The following is a 13,500-nucleotide window of genomic DNA, read 5'->3' as shown; positions in this document are numbered from 1 at the left end:
AGAACTTCAAGGTGAGCTCCAACTTGTGTGGATATTTGACAGTTTAGTTATAATGGGCCCTAATTGTTTTATCTTTGACAACTCTTTGGTTATATTAATATTCATAAATATACTTGCTTTATAATTGTAGACAGTGTTACGATCTGTTACTTCTTACCGATGGGCGATTACCAGGCGGGGGGGAAGGGGCAGTATATCACACAGAATTCACACAAACGGAGGTTTGGGTGGGCAAAACATCCCAACCTCTCGGGTTTGATGGGACCAATATCGTATAGACCCTAGAGCCTGAAAAAGGTGGATTCCTCGCCACAGAGTCCAGTGGTTGTTATCAAAGGGCTAATGAGCTGCATCTCCAGAGATGTCCAGTAAAAAGGAGTTTCACATGTATAGACTTAGGATAACTGATTTGCACCACATAAAGATATTGTATTTCCCAGTATATTAGAAGGGTGACTGCACTGACCCGGATAACTATTGACCAGTAAGCTTAACATGTATTGTAGGTAAGATAATGGAAACAATAATAAAGAATGAGATGGAAAAACAGCTGATGAGAAGAGACATGTTAGCAGAAAGTCAGCATGGATTCAGAAAGGGGAAAATCACGTTTTACTGATATGCTGGAGTTCTATGACAAGGCAACTATAATTTATGATAACAATAGAAGCAGTTGATATAGTTTACTTGGACTTTCAGAAGGTTTTTGACAAGGTACCCCACAAGAGGTTAATAATCAAATTACAGAAGGTAGGGATTCAGGATGCGGTGTATTGAATGGGTGTGAATTGGCTCAAAACCTGGGAACAATGAGTTCTGGTAAGAGGATCATTTTCACACCTAGAAGATGTTAAAAGTGGGGTTCAGTTTTGGGGCCACTGCTGTTTTTAAAATTGTTAATGATTGGGATAAGTATATAACAAATAAACTAGTAAATTGGGGAAATGGGTCAAAAACATTCAGGCAGCAGAATTAATACAGTTAAATTGAAAAAACTCCAGATGTGGGCAGATAAATGGCAGATAAAATTTTAAGTAAATGTAAAGTATTACATATAGGAAGTAGAAATACTAGAAATAAATATACAATGGGAGGGGGGGTCTTGAATTAGAAATTGCACTGCATGAAAAGGATATAGACAGATCACTATCAACATCTAGACAATTCACCAAAGCAATTAGGAAGGCTAATAGAATGTTTTAGGCTATATAATGCACTCAGCGGAGTTCAAGTCTAGAGATATATAAGCTGTAAATCACACTGGTGAGGCCATACCTTGAGTACTGTGTACAATTTTCCTCTCCATATAAGGTGAGGGATTTGAAGGTGCTGGAGAGAGTTCAAAGAAGAGCAATTAGACTCATTCCAGGTCCACAGGGCATGAGCTACGAATTCTTTCAATCTTTCTCCAATCTTTTAGCCTAAGTACACTTGGAATGAGAGGAGACGTGACAGAAGTGCTAAAAATCATTGAGGGTATAAGTAAAGTGGACGCCTGCTACTACTTCAAAATTAATCCATCATCAAGGACACAGGGCCATCGGTGGAGACTGGTTAAAGAAGGATTTCAGACTAACATCAGGAAGCATTTCTTTACACAGTGCATTGTGGATACATGAAACAAGCTACCTAGTTGTGTAGTTGAGAGTAGTACTGTGCTGTCTTTACGACAGTTATTTAGTTTATAATATTTTCGCTTAGTAATTCATTCAATAGTATTTTCTAGTTAGAATTAGAAGTGTTTAAAGTGTATTCATTGCATGTAAAATATATCGGCATGCGATGACGTCACATCCGGTTTCGCCGCGTCTTGTGGGAAAACACCGGTTTGAAATTAGCGCGAGGGTGGGGGCTTTCCACGAGGCTCACCTGAGCACAAGCAGTTTTGCAGGCATGAGAAATCACAGTGAGAGCAACGCTGTAAGTTAATAGATAATCGATATATTGAACTAAGATGTTAATGCTGATCCTGTTAGAGGTAACGACGGTAGATAATGTTTATGCTTTCGTTAGTTAAAGAGTCGCGGATAGTTTGCATGGAAGTGTATTTAAAGTAGTCAATGGAGCAGGTAAACTCTCCCTGTATACTGCACCTTAGTGTAATGTAGTTATAGTCACCTTTGCAAGTATTTACACTTGAAATGTGATATTAAGGAAGGAACAAATACTGTATCAATCTTGTATTGTTTTATCAACAGTTTTCACCATATGTTAATGTGAAGAGTGAACAGTAAATGGTTAATCTTACTGCGATCTGGTTCTTATTAACTGTGGTTTATCCGGACGTTAAATTCGGCGTTTCGTTACACCCGAAGGAGAACGTGACAGTGAAAAAGCGGCATTATCAGGTGTTTCAAGTGCTGCAATGTCAGCTCAATCCAGCATCAAGTCGACGCCGCCCAGCGACAAGGGCAGTAAACCGACATCAAGTAAGCCCACCCAGGCGTTATCAGGTGTTCCAAGTGCTGCAATGTCAGCTCGATCCGGGATCAAGTCGATGGCGCCCAGCGACAAGGGCAGTAGAACGACATCAAGTAAGTCCACACAGGCAAGAGCCAAGGCAGAAGCCGCCAAGGTGCGACTGCATTACGCCAAACAAGAGGCAGTTTTGAAAATGAAACTGGCCACCAAAGAAGCCGAAAGGGCCGCCAGACAAAGAGAAGAGGCTGCCAGAGAAGCCGAAATCCAGAAAGAAAGGGCCGCCAGAGAAGCCGAAGAGGCCGAAACCCAGTTGGAAATGACAAAAATATCGACAGAGTTGCATGTGCTGCAGCTAGAAGGAGAAGGAGAAGCTGCCAGGGTGGAAGCAAAGTACATAGAACAAGCTGAAGGGTCGCGTGATCTGACCGAAGTAAGATCTACTTTAGAAAGGACCAGACTGGAACGCACAAGCGACTATGTACAATATCAAATAGACAGGCAGGCTCGTCTCCCCTCTCCATACGTATTCGATAACTTCCCCAGCTACGAGGAACCTCAGAGAGTCACGATTGCATCACATCCATACGAGGAAGGAAATTTACCCTCACGGCTCCGTGATGAAGTCAAGAATGAAAGAACCGACAACGCTCCTTCACCCCCACAACAGGACGGCGGGGAGGGAGAGGTTCACTCCAGGACAACAATTGTCAGCTCGAACTGTACAGAAGTTTGCGGTCAAACTCAGTCAAGCCGTTCTTGTTCCGAGATCTGCCTCACTGAGGTGTACCCTAAAGAAGCACAACAAGACATTACCAAGCGTAAAGTAACCGACGAGACGCTAGGTCAGTCAGTTTTCGTTCAAACCGAGCACGGAAACAAACTTGCACAATCAGCTCAAGATACCATTTCTTTAAAACCCAAAGACACCAAGGTCTTCAGAGATGAAGCAAATAATGGGGTTGCCCCATTGCCAATCAGAGAACCACGCCAGCGCTCACCAGATAACAAAGAGCAGGCAGTCAAACGGTTCACGTCCTTACGGAAAACCTGGAAAAGGAAACCTGAGATACAGCAACGCACCCGATTGGCCCACGAGGTACTGTGCACCCTAATGGCAGAGGTCACAGCCATTATAAACGCACAATCATTCCTACCTGTGTCTTCTGACCCAGAAAACCCCTTTATACTTTCGCCATCAACGCTCCTTACGCAGAAGGCAGGAGCACCTCCGCCACCAGGAGACTTTTCAGACAAGGATTTGTACACAAAGCAATGGAGACAAGTCCAGGCTCTGGCAAATCAGTTCTGGCCTCGCTGGAGACAAAAATATCTACCTTTGTTGCAACAGAGACAAAAGTGGACAGAACCCCGCAGGAATCTTCAAGTTGAAGACTTAGTCCTGCTCAGGGACAAGCAAGCCGCTCGCAACAGCTGGCCAACGGCCAGAATCACTGCTACATTCCCTATCGAGGATGGACATGTCAGGAAGATCGAATTGAAGACTACCGACCAAGGCGATGTGAAAATTTACCAAAGGCCAGTTACAGAAGTTATTCTACTTCTACCCAATGACTGATTAAGAGACTAAGTTTTGTACTCTGCTCATTGTGACCTTACGAAGGTCAAGCGGGGAGTGTGCTGTCTTTACGACAGTTATTTAGTTTATAATATTTTCGCTTAGTAATTCATTCAATAGTATTTTCTAGTTAGAATTAGAAGTGTTTAAAGTGTATTCATTGCATGTAAAATATATCGGCATGCGATGACGTCACATCCGGTTTCGCCGTGTCTTGTGGGAAAACACCGGTTTGAAATTAGCGCGAGGGTGGGGGCTTTCCACGAGGCTCACCTGAGCACAAGCAGTTTTGCAGGCATGAGAAATCACAGTGAGAGCAACGCTGTAAGTTAATAGATAATCGATATATTGAACTAAGATGTTAATGCTGATCCTGTTAGAGGTAACGACGGTAGATAATGTTTATGCTTTCGTTAGTTAAAGAGTCGCGGATAGTTTGCATGGAAGTGTATTTAAAGTAGTCAATGGAGCAGGTAAACTCTCCCTGTATACTGCACCTTAGTGTAATGTAGTTATAGTCACCTTTGCAAGTATTTACACTTGAAATGTGATATTAAGGAAGGAACAAATACTGTATCAATCTTGTATTGTTTTATCAACAGTTTTCACCATATGTTAATGTGAAGAGTGAACAGTAAATGGTTAATCTTACTGCGATCTGGTTCTTATTAACTGTGGTTTATCCGGACGTTAAATTCGGCGTTTCGTTACACCCGAAGGAGAACGTTACAAGTACCTTAGAGAGTTTCAAATCTAAACTCGATACTTATTTTAGCACACTACGTGAATAGGAATTTGGCAAGCTTTGTTGGGTCGAATGGCCTCTTCTTGTCAAAAACATTCAAATGTTCTAATGTTTCTAATGTTCTCTCGGGAGGCTGTAAGATTTGTCTCACTTCCTGTGACCACATTTGCACCTGTGTCAAATCAACATAGCACTGCCTGTCACAATGAAATTTTCTTCTTCCGACTCTTTCCGATAGATCACTAAAAAGCATCATTCAGTTCATAGCTCACATTTACATTAATTAGGAAACTGATGTCTTCTGAAACCTGCCCAATTTCTACATTCCCACAGATAGCCAAAAAAACAGGATAGGCCTCTGTAAATGGCACTCGTTGCAGGATTCCTCCAGAATATATTATTCAGGATAAAATTACAAAGCACATATAGATGAAAGAATAGAATTGTGCAGAAGTAAATACTTACAAAACAGTATAAGTGGGCAACACAGTGGTGCAGTGGTTTACAGTTCCAGGCCCAGATTCAATTCTGACCTTTACCTGCATCTGCATGAATGTTCTGCGTTCTTTCTGTGACTCTGTGGGTTTCCGCCAGGAGCACCGGTATCCTCGACATGTCAAAGGCATGCTAGTAACAAAAATAAGGAAAAGTGAAAAAAGTCAATACAATAATTACAGAACCATCCTGTTAAAAGGAAGGTGTTTTCACACCTTATGCAGCTCAAAGCTGACATTGCTTTTTTGCAAGTAACACATATTCGTAGTTTTAATAACTCTCGTCTTATGTCGAGGTGTGTGGGACAACACTTACATTCTGCCATCACGGCTAAAGCGAGTGGGGAGGTGGGTCTCAATCCTTATTAATCAAAATGTTCCCTTTGAGCTTCACAACAAATTATCAGATACAAATGGTCATTTTATTATTGTCTCTGGGAAATTGTATAATACTAGGGTAGTCTTGGCTAACCTGTATGTTTCCAATTCGGGTGATGTGAACTTTTTTGATAATTTTTTCTCTTTATTGCCTGACTTGAGTTTATATGCTCTTATATTGGGTGGTGATTTTAATTGCTGATTAGATCCAGTTTTAGATCGGTCGTCCTCTGTTTGTAGACTACCTAGTAAACCTGCTTTACCTAGTCACTCTTTTCTTTCTAATTATGGTATCTCTGATATGTGGTGTTTTTTCCATCCTACTGAGAGAGATTATTCCTTTCTTCCCCCACATGTCCATCATACTTTTACTAGAATTGGTTATCCTTTTAATGGATAACCAGCTGATTCCATCTGTTCGCTCTTGTGATTATCAGAGTATATTTATTTCGGATCATGCCCCAGTTATCCTGTCTATAAATTTTCCTGGTTTCTCTCAAATGAATAAGCACTGGTGTTTTAATCCAACCTTGTTGAGGATAATAATTTTGCAAAATTTATGAAGGACCAGATAACTTTTTTTTAAAAACACTAACACGTCATCTGAAATCTCATCTCTGGTTGTCTGGGATGCCACGAAAGCATATCCGAGGGGTCAAATAATCTCATATACTACGAATCTGAAAAGAAAGACCTATTTTGAGCAATTAGATTTGATCAGTCAAATTAAAGCAACAGATCAACTATATGCCCAGACCAAAAATCCCAAACTGTACAAGAAGTCAGTAGAACTTTAAACTAAGTTTGACCTTATTTCCACTCAACCAATTGAATGTCAGCTTTTTGAAAGCATGAGCGGATTTTACATTCATGGTGATAAATCCAACAAGTTTTTAGTCGACCAACCTAGACACTCTAAACAACAAATTACAAAAATTAGAATGGGAAATGGGAACATTACTTCAAATCATTTTGAAATTAATGACACATTTAAGAATTATTATTCTTGACTTTACACTTCTGAAGCTTTAAATGATAATATCTCTGTTGATCATTTTTAAACAGTTTAAATATTCCTTCGCTTTCTTCCGATCTTAAAGGAAAACTCAATGAGCCATTATCACTAGAGGAAATATCCTCTGCCATTTCTGCACTGCAGTTGGGTAAATCTCCTGGACCTGATGGGTTTCCTGCAGAATTTTATAAATCATTTTCCTCACTGATTTCATCTCAATTATTTTTAGTTCTATCTGATTCATTTAAACATGGTAAATTGCCAGCATCATTTAACGAGGCATGTATCATTATTTTAGCTATAAAGGTAAAGATCCAACAGAGTGTTCTTTGTATAGGCTGATTTCTTTGTTAAATGTCGATGTTAAAATTTTGACTAAAGCTTTGGCTCGTAGATTGAAAAACATTGCACCTTCTAACAAACTGGTTTTATTTAAAACCGCCTTCCCTTTTTTAATATAAGGTGTCTATTTAATACCTTATATTCACCCTCAATTGGGACTCCTGAATGTGGCATTTCTCTTGATGTGGAGAAAGTGCTCAATCATGTGGAGTGGAATTAACTTTTTGCGGTTTTAGAAAAATTTGATATTGGACTAAGTTTTATTTTATGGATTAAATTGTTATATTCATGTCCTACTGCTTATGTTTTGAGCAACTCTCAGTAATCCCAGTCCTTTAGCCTTAAACATTACACCTACAAGGATGCCCTTGAAGTCCCTTATTTTTGACTTGGCCATGGAGCCACTGGCGATTACATTTCATAACTGTGCTGAATTGATGGGGATTGGGAGGGGAGGTGTTGAACATAAAGTTCCTCCTTATGCTGATGATGCATTAAATCTAACTACTTCCTTACCCCCAATATTTTTACTTCCTAATCAATTTAGTCAGCTTTCCAGTTACAAACTTAATTTACACAAGAGCGAACTCTTCCCAATCAATAGAGAAGCACAAGCATTAGTATTTCATGACCTCCCTCTTACAGTAGTTAATAATCAATTCACTTACCTTGGTATTACAGTAACAAGGAACTTCAAGTAGCTTTCTCGAGAAAATTTTGCTAATCTTTTAAATTCTACAAAACAGAGTTTGACACAGTGATCACCTTTGTCTATGCCTCTGGTAAGTCGAATTAATGTTCTTAAAATGTATATCCTTCCTAAATTTTTATACTTATTTCAGTCTTCACCAATTCTTATTTCTAAAGCTTTTTTTGATTTGTTAGATTCTATTTTTTCATCCTATTTATGGAAGGGCAAACATTCCAGACTTAATAAAGCTTACCTGCAAAAATCTAAAAAGGAAGGTCGTATGGCCTTGCCTAACTTCCGTTCATATTATTGGGCAGCCAATATTCGTTGACTTACTTTTTGGTCCTTCTTTCATTATCAGTCTGACTGCCCAAAATCAGTGGCAATGGAGCTGAACTTCAGTGAGGATCTCGCCATTTCTACACTTCTTGGATCCGCACTTCCTTGTCACTTGCCTAGACTAATTGTTAATCCTGTTATTAGACATACTCTGAGAATATGGGCTCAGTTCAGAAAATATAATGGCCTTCATGGTTTCTCTTTCTCTTGTCCTATTTTACATAATCATCCTTTCCTATCTTCTATGCAAGACTCAACATTTCAGGATTGGTACAGAAAGGGCATTAGGCGCTTTGAAGATCTTTTCATAGATAATTATTTTGCAACTTTTCAACAACTGTCTGTAAAGTTTAACCTGCCTAATACTAATTTCTTTAGATATCCTCAAATTAGACATCTCATTGATCCTTTAATATCAAATTTTCCTAAGATGCCCGAGAAAAACGTTGTGGACTGTTTCTTTGTATTAATCCATTGGGTAAAGGTTCAATATCTACTATTTGTGATAAGTTAGTGATCTTGAGGTGTGCCCCCTTCAATAAAATTAGAACTGCCTGGGAGCATGATTTAAATATTTCTTTATCTGATGCGGTTTGGGATTCAATTCTTAAGTCAGTTAATTCAACCTCTTTATGAGCTCACCACTGCCTTTTGCAGTTTAAGGTTGTACATAGGGCTGATATGTCTAAAGCTAAGTTATTGCAGATTTATCCTGACATTAGTCTCGTTTGTGAGAAGTGTAAGGGGGCGAGGCTTCTCTTATCCATATGTACTGGGTTTGTCCTAGTCTAGAGAAATTCTGGAGAGAAGTTGTTTTTTATCTTTATCCCATATTCTTAATTGCCACTTAGAACCTAACCCTCTGATTGCTCTTTTTGGTACCTTGGGTGAGGTAGACATACATTTCAGTCCGACGAAACGTCGAACATTATCTTTTGCCTCTCTTTTGGCTAGACGGTTAGTTCTTCTCAGGTGGATAGATGTTGCCCCACCCACTCATGCTCAATGGCTTAGTGATATTATGTCCTGTTTAGACCTTGAAAAGATTCATTATCTACTTCTCATTTCAGAAGAAGTTTCAAAGGTGTGGGACCTTTTCTTGAATACTTTCATAATTCATTTTTGTGTACTATAATTCATTACTTCCAACTTTTTTCCTCCTGTAAGTTTTACGGTTTTTTATGTGAATTACATTATAGTTTTGGTAGTAGGCATTATATATATAGATATATATAATTTATTGTTTATTTATTTATTTATTTATTTGCCGCTCTGTGGGGTCAAACACTCTGTTTAATTTTTCTTTTACACATTGAAATGGTTGGCCTGGAGTTTTGTAGTGGGAAGGTGGGGAGGATAATAACTTTATATGATTTTATTTTGGGTGCTTTTTCCTTATTGTTATGAATTATATATTAGACACACTTGTTTTGCACTGTATAAATCTCCATTTTGTAGATGGTTTTTTTATTGTAGAAACTCAAAAAAATTTAAATACAATAATTACATTGCAACTGTAAATAAGCCATCATTAAAAATTAAAACAATAGCAAAAACTACTGCTCAAATACAAAGGCAAATGACCCAAAGATCACTTCACCAAGGGCAACCTTTTTTATTGGCTACTGTAAATTGACCCTCACCTAAATGGCAGAAGAAATAGGTAAGATCTGGGGTGGGGAGGCAGGGTGGGAGGGAGGGAAATGGGTCGAGTACAGTCAGGTGCTTGATATTCAGAATGGTCACAGCGGATCAAAGTACCTGTTACAAATTTTATAGTCTCGTAAAAAGTATGGATCCGTGTACAACAGGACTGCTTTCTATTCATTCTTGTCACACTTGAATGAAAGCAAGCAGTCTAGACATGTTTCTTTGCATGCAAGGTACTGTGCTCCAACAATTTAGCTTTAACAAGTTTAAAATGCATTCAATTAAAGAATTTTTTTTTTTAAATGCAAGTGCTAGAATAAAATTCTAAAAAAAAGTAAGAAATGTTGAACAGATTCAGAAGATCTGGCAACATTTGTCAAATGAAGAAAAAATGTTAACATCTCAGGTCTGACAAGATATCTTTGACCTGAAAGCTTAACTTTTATTTTTTCCACTGATATTTCTGATCCGCTGAGTGTTCCTTGCACTTTCTATTTTTGACCCAGGCAATATGCAGTATTTTAGGCTGTGATCTCAAGAAATACCAGGCTGTCAATTTAGCCAGATCAACGTTAATCTTTCAACTTTGAAGGAGCTTGCTAATTAAAATAATTAAATTAAAAGACTGATAATTAAAAAAATAATTATTTCTATGATCTCTATGGATGTCTATGCACGTCAGTAGTAATCCCTTCCATTGTGCTTTTTAGGTCAGGCTGTATTTTCTAGGTTAGGCTTGAAACAATTCATTTCAAAATCGCTGTCCAGCCAGTCAAAAAGGAAGAGAAAAGGAGAGCGTATGTAAAGGTTAGGAAGCTGAAAATAGACAAGGTCCTTGAGGAATACAAAGGAAACAGAAAGAACTCAAACAAGAAATTAGGAGGGCTTAAAGGAGCCATGAAATGCCTTTGGCAAGTGGGATTAAGGAGAATCTAAAATCACTTTGTATCTGTATTAGGAGCAAGAGGTTACCTAGGATAAGGTAGGTCCACTCAAGGACAAAAGAGAGAATATATTGACGGTGCCAGAGGAAGTAGGTGAGAATTTACATCTGTATTCACCAATGACAAGGATATGGTGACACAAGGAAGGATTCTTGATTCTTGGACATGATGATATTAAAAAGGAGGTGGTGTTGGGAGTCTTGAACATTAAGGTGGATAAGTCCCCCAGACCTGAAGGAATGTATCCTAGGAAACAATGGAGGAGATTGCTGGGGTCTTGACAAAGACCTTTGCATTCTCTTTAGCCACGAACAGATTGCCAGAAGGCTGAAGAATCAACTTCGTTTAAGAAAGGTAAAAGGGAAAGACCATGGAATTATAGGCCAATGAGCCTTACCTAAGCAGTAGGGAAATTAGTGGAGAAGATTTTCAAGGACAGGATTTGTTCATATTGGAAAAGCATGGAAGTATTGAGGATAGTCAACTTTGTATGAGGAGTCCCGTGTCAAATTTGATAGTTTTTTGACAAAGTGCTGGAGATGATTGATGAGGTTAGGGCAGTAAAAGCTGTCCACAAGGCCATCAGTAAAATATTCAAGAGGGACTTTGTAGACTGATCCAAAATATTAAGTCACATGAGATCAATGGTGAGAAAGTAAATTAGATCCAAAATTAGCTTGTTGATAAAACACAGAGTGTGATGTCAGAGGAGTGTTTTCTAACTTGTGGTGTTCTGCAAATGTCAGTTCTGGAATCACTGTTGTTGTTTATGCGTAGGCACTCTGATTAGTAAGTTTACACATGACATGAAAATTGGTATAGTTAGGAATAACAAAGAAGGTTGTCAAACAATATAGTAGGACATAGATCATTCAAAACTTGGGCAGATCAACAGCAAATAGAGCTGCATCTTGTCAAGTGTGAAGTGATGCATTTTGAGAGATCAAGTGCAAGGGAAAAATCAGGACCTTAAGAGCAATGATGTACAGAGGGATCTTAGGGTGCAGGCTCCTTGAAAATTGGCAAAGCAAGTGGATAGGGCAGTAAAGAAGGCATGTGGAATGCCTGCCTTCATCATTTGAGATATTGTGTAGTCACAATGCAGGTGATCAAACCTTACTTCAGACAAACATGGAGCATTACATGCACTATAGAAAGGTTGTGGAGGTGTAGAAGCTGTTCACCAAGACATTGGCTGGATTGGAGTGTACAAGCAGGAGGCTCAAAAAAATGGGATTGCTTTCTCTGAAGTGTCCGAGACTGGTGCATGACATGATCAAAGTTCATAACATTCTGAGAGTCATTAAGACAGCTCACAATGCTCTTCTCAGGCATGGCTGTCATTCTGTTCTTCTGAAGCAGGTGGGAACTTCTGACTGTATCAATGAGAGAATGAAAATGTCTTTGATCACACCCGCCAGTTGGTTAGTGCAGATTTTCCAAGCCCTTACCAGGTACACCATTGAGGCCTGTTGCCTTGCGAGGATTCACCCTCTTGAAAGATATTCTGACATTGGCCTCTGAGACAGAGATCACATGGTCACAGAGTGCTGCAGGGATCCTCATAGCTATAGTTTTACTCTTCCTTTCAAAATGTGCAGAAAAGATGTTGAGCTCATCAGGAAGTGAAGCATCACTGCCATTCAGGATCTTAGGTTTTGCATTGTAGGATGTAATAGCCTGCAAACCCTGAGCATCCATTCCCACCTCTAACCTCAATTATAATTGTTCTTTTGCTCTTGAGGTAGCCCTCTGTAAGTCATACCTGGTCTTCTTGTGTAGTCATGGATCACTGGACTTGAATGCTACAGATCTAGCCCTCAGCAGAATAACAGTCTCTTAGTTCATCCACAGCTTGTGATTCAACTATGCATGGTGTGTTCTCATCCACACAGATTTTAATGAAGTCAGTGACAGCTGTGGTGTATTGATTCAGACTCGAAGATGAATGTAGTGCACCAACCCAAAGCAGTCTAGTAAATGATCCTCTGCCTCTCTTGTCCACACTTTCTTGGTCCTCACTACTGGTGCTGTGGTCTTCAGTCTCTGCCTATTCTCAGGGAGTAGATGTACAGCCAGTTGATCAGACTTTCCAAAGTGCGAGTGTGGAATGGCATGGCACTTGACGGTGGTATAACAGTGGTCCATTGTGTTGGCCTCTCAGGTTCCACAAGTGATATTTTGGTGATAATTATTTAGAGATTTTTTCAAGCTGGCTTAGTTAAAATACCCACAAATGATGAGATAGGCATGAGGGTGCACTGTTTCATGCTTGTTGATTACATTGCTCAGTTCGTCTCCAGCCTGTTTGTCGTGGGCCTGAGGTGGACTGTGCACCCCTAACAAAACGATGGCTGAAAACTCTCACGGCAGATAAAATGGACAACAATTGTTACAGATTTGGTGAGCAGGACTGGGACAGAATCACCATGTTCGTGTACCACAAGGAGTTAGTCATAAAGCATACCCCACCTCCTCTGCCTTTGAAGGGCTCAGCAATCCTATCTTGGCAGTGAATTATGAAACCGGTAAGTTCCGTCAGAATGGTAAGGAATAGCCAAGTCTCCATGAAACAAAAAAACACTACAGTCTGTGATGTCTGTCTGGTACAGCAATCTTGCTCTGAGGTCTTGAATTTTATTTTCCAGACACTGTACATTTGCCAGCAGAATGGATAGCAGTGGAAGTCTGAACCCTCTTCTCCTTAAATGAACTTTTAATCCAGTGTGGTTAAATCAGATTAAGAAATTTTATCACCACAGTATCTTTTCCCCGTTATTGCTGACTTGCTTAAGCTCCTGAACCAGCAAAGAGGGTGTCTGCACATAGAAGGCTCCTACATCCCTTCATTTGCATAACAACTTCAAGTTTCATGTGCACACATGCTTTCAAATGTTAACATTTC

At 39.4% G+C, this 13,500-nt stretch overlaps 1 protein-coding gene across 1 annotated transcript; it reads left to right on the top strand.

Moving 5' to 3' along the window:
• Window positions 1-1,696: 1,696 nt before the first annotated feature.
• Window positions 1,697-4,709, top strand: LOC132405557 (uncharacterized). Its single transcript, XM_059990457.1, has 2 exons — window positions 1,697-1,920; window positions 2,199-4,709. The coding sequence occupies exon 2, from the start codon at window positions 2,366-2,368 to the stop codon at window positions 3,995-3,997; it is 1,632 nt and encodes a 543-aa protein (XP_059846440.1). The 5' UTR covers window positions 1,697-1,920; window positions 2,199-2,365; the 3' UTR covers window positions 3,998-4,709.
• The last annotated feature ends 8,791 nt before the right edge of the window (window positions 4,710-13,500 follow it).

This window comes from Hypanus sabinus, chromosome 2 (assembly GCF_030144855.1).
Source record: "Hypanus sabinus isolate sHypSab1 chromosome 2, sHypSab1.hap1, whole genome shotgun sequence".
NCBI lineage: Eukaryota > Metazoa > Chordata > Chondrichthyes > Myliobatiformes > Dasyatidae > Hypanus > Hypanus sabinus.
Note: the sequence above shows the minus strand (reverse complement) of the source record. Positions and strands in the feature narration are given on the sequence as shown.

What these genes read in the sequence shown, in the direction of transcription:
- LOC132405557 (XM_059990457.1), top strand. Translation starts at nt 2,366, where the DNA reads ATGTCAGCTCAATCCAGCATCAAGTCGACGCCGCCCAGCGACAAGGGC.